The sequence below is a fragment of the Stylophora pistillata genome, chromosome 7 (genome assembly GCF_964205215.1).
Source record: "Stylophora pistillata chromosome 7, jaStyPist1.2, whole genome shotgun sequence".
Taxonomy (NCBI): domain Eukaryota; kingdom Metazoa; phylum Cnidaria; class Anthozoa; order Scleractinia; family Pocilloporidae; genus Stylophora; species Stylophora pistillata.
In genome coordinates this window covers 32,781,493-32,793,216 of record NC_142525.1, presented here as the reverse complement: position 1 = coordinate 32,793,216, position 11,724 = coordinate 32,781,493, and the positions used below count along the sequence as shown (strand labels likewise).

Here is an 11,724-nt window from a genome sequence, read left to right as displayed (position 1 = left end):
GCTCGTGTTTCATGAGAGACTTCGCTGGCAACGTGTCGTTTCAACAACAACTCGAAGTGACACCTTAGCATCACCGGTTGGCATATGGTATTTCGTAGACTGGACTGGACTGGACTGGACTGGACTGGACTGGACTGGACTAGTAAAACGAGGACTAGTAAAACGAGGACTAGTAAAACGACAACAACAAAAAAAAAACAATTTCATACGAAGGCGATCATAAGACTTAATGGCAAGCCAATTTAGTAAGTGACAATACCTGTTTGACTTTTAAGCTGCAAATGGGTTTGACATGCGCCAGATACAAACGAATTTATAAGTTTAGGCTAAGAAAGAATTTATTCAGCACCAGTTCAAAATCCTAAAACACACTTTCGTCGTAAATTTCGCGGCAGAAACGCAGGAATTCGATGAATAAAAGTCGCATTAAATCTCCTTGTGTCTAGGTAGAAAGAGTCTCATTGACTTCAGCTTTTCGGTGGAAGAAACACCGATTTACACACGCCATTACAGAAAACAAACAAGCAGACTGACAACTCCCGGCCAAAACACACATTTGCATTCACTTACAATTTGACTTTCCGTGAAATTTTAAAACGGAACAGAGGTAAATCTTCGAAGATTAATCGTCGTTGGAAATAAAAAATACTTTCCGTAAGATCTATAACTGTTTTTCTTTTTACGAGAAAATCGTCGCATGATAATTTAACTCGTGTCTGTTTGTCATACCAGTACTGCTGTTTCTTCAAAAGCGTATGCTTCTTTCTTCTTCAATTGACAGGTGTCACATCGTCACAGTTGCTCATCAAAAAAATGTTTCGGCGAAAACATTCTCTTTAACCTGAATAACGCTTGTTTTCTTTATAACTCACTCGCCATCAAATTGTGTAGTTCAAGGAGGATTTTCCCGTAATTAAACTCGTAATTGTAGCCCTAAATCATTCGGGTTCTTTTAGCAATCATTGTTTTTATGCGTTAGAAAAAGATAAAAGTGGTATTCACCAGCATAGGTCGGTCCGTAACGGGAACTTCTGAACTGTTCGTATATTTCTGAACTGTTCAAAAATTGTTGTAGCATCCTGGATTCTTTAAGGCTCGGGTCGCATTACCACCGAATTGTTTACTCTAGGGATTAAACTCTGTCAACACAAGCATTTTCTAATGCGACCCAATTTTTGCGGTTTCCTAAAAGTTTCAAAATTCTAAAACTCATCAAAGACGCCGATGTGCCTGGGTGGGGCTGACCGATTTTGCCAAATTTTTTTGAAACGAAAGGACCCGCGTCCGTTGCGGACAAAGTTGTCATTTGTGCGTGCGCGTGAAAAAAGATAAAACCAAAAAGAGCGGGAAATTTCTCCATTTCTCAAATTCTCCATCTCTCCATCAGCAAAACAAAAGCAAACCTTTGATTTTTTTGTTGTTGTTAAATAGCTGAAAACAAAAAGACTATAATCGCCATGCAAAGTGTTCTGTTTCGCCGCATGGTTAGTTCGGGGGAATGTTTATTTTTGCAGGCAAATAGTAATTTCATTCACGTAAAAATCCAGTTAAAAAAACCCAGATAACTCGTATTTTACGACAATAGCTAACCTTCTCATTGAATAGTGTCTGTGCCTTCGAGTAACCATGCGGTTATGCACCTATCAATGTCTTGCCCCAATTGGGGGAGTGCGGGCATACCCAGGGGCTATTGACAATTTTCAAAATTCTTGTCAATAATTCCCACCGTGGTGGTGTCTGTACATGTGAATAATGCCCCATCGAAGCTAAAAAAGTTGTGAAAGAATAAGAGCTAAGGTTTAATTTCTTACCTTTTTAACCACGTTTTCGGCTGCATTTTTCTCCTCGTCCGCCATCTTGAAAGGTTTCCGACCCAGCCTATCCCGGTCAAGTATCAATAAAACCCAACCCTTGGGGGACCCCTATGTCAAATAAGTAAACAAATCCCCTCTCTCGCGACGTATTTTTTTGTCAATAGCCCGCACATGTCCCCACTCCCCCGGTTGGGGCAAGACATTGATAGGTGCATTATCGCAGGGAATTTTGCGCAATTGAGTGAATTTAGGCAGGCGAATGTAGGTTAAGGCGGCTGAACACAGTTTTTGTTACCTGTGTTTCTTTCACTATTTTCTTCAAACCCCTTGATCTCTCGGTCGCCGTTGCCATGGCGATATGTTTAAATAGAAACAGGCCTTTAAAATTGGTTTTGTTTATTTGTAGAAAATCTTGTCATTGGATTTTCTTTATAATTTGCATGCAACGAGCTCGTAACGATACTCACAAGTTAACACCATTTTGCTAACAATTTAACAGAGATCTTTAATTATCCCTTGTTGAAGGTTCCCTCGATTATCTAGAATTTCTTTTGTTAAAAATCAGTTATTTTCAATACTCCAGTTACTTATTTCCAAAAGTATTTTCGTGCCAAGTTTCGTGAATTTCTAATGAGTGGTTGTCAAGAAATAGATCGTTTTCACTCACGTGACCAAAACCCTGACAACTGTTGCTACGCCGCCATATTTCTGTACAAATATTGCATGCAAATCTACTGCGTCCTTTGAAAGAAGATGGTTTTGTGCTTGATTGTCAGCTGTGGAAATAGAAGTGGAAGGAATAAAGGATTATATTTTGCCAAAGTACCTTCGATAATTGAAAATCAAGGAAATGAAGCCAGAGAAGTGTCAGCAGAAAGAAGATCGCGCTGGATTTCTGCTATTAGCAGAGACGATCTCACCGATACCATTTTGGAAAACGATCGCTTGTGTGAGAAACACTTTGTTTCTGGATGGCTGCAAAATCATGGGATAAATTTAACATTGATTGGGTCCCAACTCTAAATTTAGGACATAATAAGGAGACTGGCCGTACGGATCGAGAACAAGCAGCAAAAAGAAGAGGGCGAGGGAACGCGAATTGGTGAAGAAGCCGGCGTTTGCCAAACGGGTGAAAGTACTAGAGTCTGAGAGGGAGGAGAAGTTTTTCAAATTTAGCGAATCGGTGCAGCAAAGTTTAGATTTAAACTTCGAAGGTGGCGAGGCAGAAAGTTTAGAAAAGCCCACAGAGAAAGGCACACAAACTGACTCAAGAATGTTTGTTTACGTCGGCACGCAATCGGAAGAGTTTGCGTGCAAGCAAGTTTTCCATTTATCTTCGTCCACGCTTCTATGTAAAATAAAACGCTTGCAATATGCGAGCATGATTCAGCTAGGCCGGCCTTACAACCTAGGCAATGAGCGGATAAAATTGTCCCCTCCTTTTCTGCTATAATCCAGATAGGGATCAAAGAGTCATTCATTCTTTGCGAATGTCTCACCTTGGCTAACACAACAAATTTGTTTGCGATTATGTGGCCTTTTACGCTGGTTATAAATCCCGAAACCATCTGATTGTTGGCTTCCAGGCTTCGGAAAGCCTTAAACTGTTGTTGCGTGTAGAAGCTCGTCTCCAAAACCAGATAGAAAAGGAGATCTGTAGATTCAACTGGAGGCAAGCAGTCTGGTTGAAAATTCTTACTCTAAATAAGGACGGGATGGATCCCAATCGCCGAAATTTTTTCCAAATAACGCTACCTTACTCGTGGTTCTAGCTTCTTGGTGTACTCAGAAAGAGGAGGATGGATAATGATATCAGTATTGACACTTAATTTTGCTTCCGTTGCTGTAGTATTAATTTTTACAGGCAGAAATTGTTGATGTGCTTATTATTTGCATATATTACCCTGTGTAACTGACACTCCGTTACAGTTTGAAATACGTACCTTTTAATCTCGACGATTCACTTGTACATAACACACAGAAAAATACAGAATTAACAATGCGAACTTAAACCCAACAAAACTAAAATACAACGAAAGGAATACGAGAAACTACAGGAAAATACAAACGAAAGCGTAACTACTTACAAGATCTGTACGGCACTCCGGAATAACAACGACTGAATGAAAATCACAACTACGATGTTATATAGGAGATAAAAGGCTAAAACAATAGACTAAACAAGGCTACACAATACTCAAAGGCGATTGCATGAAACAACGCTGACAAACTTAATTTACATTTTGACAGCACGAAAAAATACAAACTAATAAATACAGAACTGAACTATCGAGACGAGAACTATTTACACTAATTACAATTAACAAAGACGAACGACAGAACTGATAAGAAAAAAAAAAAAATAATATTAACTCTCGTGGCTACACCCTGCATGTATTACCCTGGGTTGTACACAAATATGGCGACCGGAGATGATGTGACGTCACGTGAAAACGATCTATAGGCGTATTTCCGAAAAAGCAATTTTCCATTCAGTCGCTTTTTTTGACTTACTACGCATGCGCTGCATTTAACGGGGTTCTTTCGGAAACGATGAAAAAGCTGAGAATTGCTGGGTTCTTTGCGCCGTTAACATGTCTTTGTAATAAAAGATTAAAACCCTCAATACACTGCGCTAATTAACTATAGAGGAAAATAGCACAGTGCGGGTACGTGTTGAGTACATAGAATGACCGCTCTATTGACGGCATGTTTGGTTTTTTGCAACCCTTGTGCTCGCGCTGAATTGCACCAGCAAAAGCGCGCACGGAAACTGTGTTCGGCCACGGGATGGCCGCCGATAAGTGCATAAGTAGGTGAAAAAATTGAACTTTAACGAGGGAAATCCTAGATATTGCAGTGAACCTTCAACAAGGGATAATAAAAGATCTTTCTGTTAAATTATTAGCAAATTGGTGTTAATTTTTGAGTATTGTTACGAGCTCGTTGCATGCAAATTATGAAGAAAATCTAAAGACTAGATTTTCTACAAATAAACAAAACCGATTTTAAAGGCCTGGAAATCAATAGCCTATTTTCGAATTACCATTGGCCTCTTTTTCAAAACGAGTCCTGGTGCTCATCCTTTCATATGATTCTAAGTTTACATTCACATGCAATAAAAATTCATTTTCATACCAATTGCTAAGCACCAGGCCTCGTTTTGAAAAGGAGGTCAAAGGTAATTTAAAAATGGCCTATTTGGGCGTAAGAATACCATAATTAATGTTAATTAATCTCCTTAAGTATTTGTGTTAACTTGCTCGTTAAGCACAGTTCACAATTTTCCTCTCAGCCTAGGTATGTCCTAAGTACGTTCTTACAGGGCTCCTGGTTATTAAAATTTTGGCTGATCTCAGCCTGAACGGACCGACCTAGGATAATGACAAACATTCTAATTTTTTTTGTTAAACTTAACAGAATGAATGCCAAAAGAACCTGAGTGATGTGGTGCTATAACTGTGGCAAGATCCCTCATCATGAAACAGGACAATTGTTGAGCGAGTCGATAGCAGAGGAAACAGAGGTAATGCAAAATAAAGAGAAAGGCTTTACCGAAATAGTTTTTATTTGCAAGGTGATGAAGGTGATTGAAAAGGCTTCCAATTAAAATTTGAAACATTATGTTTTTTTAAAAGTATCTGTCACGAGGTGTCAGAGAGCGCGTGAGAAAAGAAATCACATGTATACTTCTGAAAAAAATCAACGGTACTGGTTTTGCAAAGAAACTCGAGTCAAATGACTATCACAACGACTTCTTCTTCAAAAACAGTCAGTGATCTCACGAAAAATGTTATTTTTTACTTCTAGCGACGATTGATCTACCAAGATTTACCTCTTGTTCAGTTTTAAATGGAAAGGAAAAATCAAATACACGTTTTGAAGTTGTGAGAGTCTGTTCGCTTGTTTCCTCCAATATGGTGTGTGTAAATTTTCTTTTCTTCCTCCGGAAAACTACAGTCAAATGAGACACCGTGTTTATTCATCCCAATAAATTACTCCGAAGAAATGAGCCAGATACGAAATGTCAAAATTCAACGGAATTGCAGACTCACCGAAAGAATATATGTAGTAGAACTTGATACTTCGCTCAGGGTTTTAAAACGAACAAAAGTGTTTTGGAGAATTCAGATATTGAATAAATGAAAATTACTTCGATTAATTCAGTTGTGGACAATCAAGTACGTTTTAACTTCTTAGTGTCATTTGGTGAAGGATTGTTAAGTTACAAACACTTTTTTTGCAGCGTGTCAATATGCAACGGATCGGACACCGCCCTCTGGGAACGGACCGGATGGGAGAATACTGCCCGCTTTCTGAACAAGTCAGATAGCAAGATTTGTAGAGTACCGCTTGCTCACGCTCTGAGAAAAAAAAAAGAAAGAAAAAACTGGTATGGGTTCACTGCGCACTGTTAGGATATTATGTTCTCGAAATAGTTTCAATATTTTTATATGCTAAACATCGATGAGGAACAAAAATAGTACCTTGGTAGCAACGTCGATTGCACTTCTCCGGGAAACACAGACCGAGATTGTTTTAAAACAAAGTGTTCATGTTATTTTGGAAACAGTTGCAGCTTGCACGATAGGGGCTCTCAACACAAGATTTAACCTCCAAACGTAAACTTACTAACTAGGCTCATGATTTAAACTAATATTGATTACTGAAGCTTTTCAAATCTGCTAATTAAAAGTGCAAATTTTGACCTTTGAAACCTCTAACGCAAACTAAACGAGTCGGCTTTTCTTAAATGTCACAGAACAATTTGGAGCTCTCAAGACTTAACCAAGGACCGATAAATCGTAAATTGCACTCTATTACTTCACATCAAATGTTTGACAGGGAACGAAATCAAGGACACTATATATTTTTGCAAAGCAGTCTTTATTAGCACCCTCATGTAAAATCAACCTCAAGGGCGTTTAGCTTGAAGGATATATCAAAATATAAGTTAGGTCCAATAATGCAAATCACGAGATTGAAACATTGGGACTAAATGTCTGAAATTAAGCAATACGTTACAAAAAACCTTTGAAGATGGAATGTTTTCTGAGAATTTCATGAACATTGAACTGCTGGTAATAACTGGTGTTCGTTACCACTGACAAGGAAACAATCCATTTGTTAGATATATAGAATGTAATGTTAGAAACAAGCAATTTTGACAGAACAATAAAATTATAAGTCAATTATCTTGACTAACGTGAATCGTTTCTGTAGACTTGGAAATATGATCGGTAGTAAATTGTACATTAGCGTTGGGTCGAAAAGATGAAGAACTTTCAGTTACAAATTTGCTAAAGTACAATTTACACATGCATATCGGCTCTCTTACGAGTGGTACATCAAAAATGGGTTGTTGAGAGGCGACTTGTAGGCTTAAATTCGCTCAACGATTCGATCCTCGCTGCCTAATCCATCTTGCACAAACAATGTAGCGTGTCAGTCGGCCAACTTCATATTTTTTTATAACATTGGTTTAATGAAGACGTAGTTTTGCCAGATTTAAAGTTATTTTTAGTTCTGAGAGGACCGTCTGGCCGAGGAAAGAAGCGTTCGATTCCCAGAACTTTTTTTCTCTCTCTCTCATGACGTTCGAAACTTGTTTAGCGAGGAAATCATTTGATGAAAGCGTAGGGCTGCGCTATTGAACTTTATCTACCAACAGCGACGAATCTTGCTATTTTATATTTGGCTATGAGATTTTATAATTTAGATTTCATTGTTACTTACCGATTTTATCAGCCTGACGCTTGTTTGTGTCATCTCTTTCTGATTGTTCAAACTGTCCTATTCGTCCAAGAAGAAAAAAATGTGCTATCAGAAGGGCGCTCGCTATGAATAAGGTCAAAATTTTTGCTTTGAGTCTAAGCGTGACTTTTCTGCAAATCCGTCTGAAAGAGGACATTATTGGTGTTTAATCTTCGTAGATGTTCGTGTTTCTAAGGTCTATTTATATTGCTCCGGGTTGGACAGTGATCAGCACGCGAACCAGAGGGTCTGGATGGGGAGGGTACAGATGTCAGTTGTCCGTCAAGCTCTCGGCCATTTATCAGTTCTCAGTTAGATTTTAGGCCATTTGTTAGTTCTCAGTTAAATGACTGTTAATAATTAACTTGGCAAGTGAATTATTACTTTCCAACCCACTGGTGGTATTATTGGCTTAACTTGGGCACATATGCAGCGTGAACTCGAAAATGAAGTCGAAAATTGATACTGAACAAGAACTCCTTTTTCTCAATTCTGGAATGAAATAATTCTAAGATCTTCCAAGTGACTTTCAGTCTTTGCTTGAAGGGTGTCAAAGCAAGTTACAATTCACCTGCACACAAACTTCTGTTTGCCCGTGCGCAACATTGAAACATTCTTTTTCAACCACTTAGCCGGTCAAAATGTTAGAAAGAATATCGTGAGAAAGACGATCTTCCTTCCAACAGATGTTGGTTTAATATTTTGCCAGTACGTCGATTGCAATTGGCTCCGATGAAATGATCGGAAAGGAATGTTCTTTTGTCTACTTTTCAATTAGGTTATTAGAGATATCTAATGCAAGAGTAGCTTAGAAATCCAAGCGAAAATGAGCGCGAATTGCCCCCCTAGACATAGCGTAATATCTTTATCCTCTCGTTCAGAAAAGTCGTTTTCTGAGAGTCCGTGTCACATTCGTCTGCATATGTTCGCATTTCAGCAACTGCCACTTCAACAATACAATCCTCAGCAAATTTGACATGTGTTGAAGCTAAAATGCCGTCTCCGAATCAATTTGATAAAAGCTTACAACAGCTTTTGAAATACCAGCATTGACGGCCATCGCAGAGCTGACTATCGAGTCGGGTATCAAAGATCATTTAACCGACATGTGAAATATGAACTTGATGTGGATGGTCCATGCGGTATCAATAACGAAATATGACCCTCTGGCGTACTCCTACTGATATGTAATAAAAAACGTACCAAATAAATCGACTATCCTTATTTTATATACAACTTTTAGAATATTTATGGCGATCCAGTCTTTTGTCAGCTGTCTATAAAAGCCCATCACAAATGTCAGTTGTTAGCTTGATTTTCAGTAATTTGTCAGTTGTCAGTTGAAATTTTGGCCATTTGTCAGTTAATCCTATCCACACCCGTTTATATGCATGAAGCCGCTGGGTCAAGCCAGTTATTTTTCTTTGTTGAAAGAACTAGTAATGAATCAGTCAGCGAGAAAATTGTCGGAGTAAATGAATAAAATTCAAAGAGCTCCACGTAAACGTCAATTTGTGTTGCTATCAGCAATGTATCAACTTTATTAGCTTGTGCGCAGCTGCGTATATTTTTAATCCAACAAAAACAACTACTCTAAGCCACCCATAATGCAATTTGGTATAGTTTAACAGTTCAGCCACCATACTTCACCAGTTAACTTATTAGCCCCTAATGTGATGAGAATCTTATTTCTCCCTACAGTTTCACCCCTGTAACAAACATTAAGGTCACGAGAATAAAGAAAGATCGCCGATCATTTCCTTATTCGAAGTCAAGAAGCTCTTGTATGCTAAACAAATTCTTCTTGTAAACATCCTAGGACTAAGAGAACAGTATGAAGAATATGCATATTGATGTTAGGGTTTATAGGGCTAATCAAACGTCAAAGGAAAAACTGACGTGTGCGGGTTAAATCTGGTCGCACTGAGCAGCTATCGGTGGAGAAACCTGTGGATTAGTGTATTAGATTAATTCAATAATTCAAAACTGACGTGACCGTGCTCTATATTTAATCACTTTCACCAGAGTATGGTGAGAATCGCACAACAGATCGAGGCTTCAAATTAAGTGCACCCAATATCCCACCCATCCCACCCCAGGGGAGGGCATCCATCACACAGTAATCTCGTGTGTGGGAAATTAACGTCTCCTACCCCAACCCTGCAGGAGACGGGACCTCCATTTATTCGTCCCTATCCGAGAAGACTAGAATATCTAATGATTTCTTGATGTTATAGAAAGGTACCAAATTCTTCTCAATTATTTTAAGACCCTGAGCGTTGGTCCGGCCGGGGCTCGAACCCTCGACCTCCCGCACAACAGTCCAGCGCTCTATCCATTGAGCTAACCGGGAGGCTCTGACCGGATTCTCCAGGTCATGATACATTGAAGGATTTTTGGCTAGACGATGTTTAGAAAAGTACAGCCGATTGCATATAAACGAATTCACGTGGTTTGTAGAAGCTTCTGGCATTATTTCTAAGCGGGCTTCCCTCTATACAACACTACCGTTCAGCGGTTGCTGTTATTGTTAAAGTAAGACAGTGAGACGACAGGGCTGAATAATGAAATGCAGCGTCAGACGGTAGGCGGTCACCAACGCGGGCTCAAGTTTTCTATGTCTAAAACTAGCGAAGTTAGCGGAAACTGAATAAAGGCTGGCATTTAAAACCGATGAACTTTGTTTTCGCAAAAGGCACTTTCCTATTTCCAGAGGTTTTCAGGAGAAAATTAATTTTCGAAAATTTTTAGGGGGTGTACCAAGTTTTTGGAGGTTGTTCTGAAAAAGAAAAGTGGCAAGGTAAACGACTCCTCGAAGCAACAGAAGAGGAAATAAACCCTGAAAACTACTCAAAAATCCGTTTTCCGCGGCAAAACCTACTGCATGCACATACGTTATTCAGCTCTGTCTAGTGAGACAAATTGGCTAGTCATATATGATTATAAATTTCCGAATATATTTTTAAACCAATTTTCGGAATTTTTGTTTCCAGGCCTTGCATCAGACGCGAAGAAATATAAATCCACATACATCGGAAAACTGCAGTTTTGGTTGCTTTAATTAAATTGTTTTTCTGCACCTTAATAAATTGAGTTTCGACAGTTTCGTTTCCTCGAGACAAAAAGCAGAAACCAAAGTCCATTTAGTACAGTTCGTATTTCTATTGAACCTGTCACAAATTGAATATTTCGGTTATTAATTGAACGCAGTAATGAAACTAGCGCAGTAAACATTCTCTATTTGGTGGAACCGAATTTACTTAAATCAAGGAAATGTTGTGAGAATGTAGTAAGCCGATTCTAATGCTAATCTTTTAGCTTGAATTTACATCAATTAACGCCACTTGGCTGTAGGTGCCACGTAACCCACGACAGCTACCTGTGCAGGTGCTTGCTCCCTTTGAAGCGTCTGTGGTTAAAACATAATGTCGAGCATATTCCATTTCGAGAGGCGGATTACGATGATAAAGTACCAACAATGAAAAGGGAATTTGGTTTCCGCCACCAACATAACAATTGTAATCGTAATAGTACACATATAAATGTTGTGCCGCGTAGCACTAAGAATACAAATGGTGGAACAGAGGATTAACTCTGAAGCGTAAATTCAAGTGCTAATTGTAACCCATGAAAAACCCACTGAAGTGGAGGCAGCGGCCAGCTTGCTAAGTTGGGCGAAACTGTTCTGGACATAGTTGGGCATGAGAGTGCCAATTTAGAGCCTGCTCAGGCCTCAGACACAGACATCGTCATTGCAGAAATCGCACAAGAATGCCTCACATGCACTACAAATTCCTGTCTAATGATTTTCTGGGCAGTGTCTTTGTTATAAATGCAGAAGGGCCAAGTACTAGTGAGGCCGCTCCAACTGAAGAATTTCAAGGGATGCCGGAGTTGGATGAGACGATAGTAGTTGTAACTGAGCCTAGTGCGGAGGAATCACGATCCTCTTCAATGGGACAGCCTAGGCCATTTGCGAATGTTTCCTCATCGCAAATTAAACGGTGAACAACAAGCACAGGAGGCTCAAAGGGGATAAGAGCTGCCTCGCGGGGAGAGCCGGCTGTAGAAGAGCTTATGCGATTGAAAAAAAGAAAATACGACCAGAGTGCACAAAACTAGGTCTGGAAATAAAAAAAAAAAACTAAGGAAAGAT

The 11,724-nt window shown here is 39.2% G+C and overlaps 1 protein-coding gene across 2 annotated transcripts in view; it reads right to left on the bottom strand.

Annotated features, from left to right (window-relative positions):
• LOC111325529 (alpha-1,6-mannosyl-glycoprotein 4-beta-N-acetylglucosaminyltransferase) overlaps positions 1–11,724 on the bottom strand; it is a 35,406-nt gene that overhangs the window by 21,899 nt on the left and 1,783 nt on the right. For both annotated transcript variants that reach the window (XM_088727304.1, XM_088727305.1), the window contains exon 2: positions 7,551–7,607. In XM_088727304.1, the coding sequence (XP_088583430.1) occupies positions 7,551–7,607 (57 nt within the window). The remainder of the gene's footprint in view (positions 1–7,550; positions 7,608–11,724) is intronic.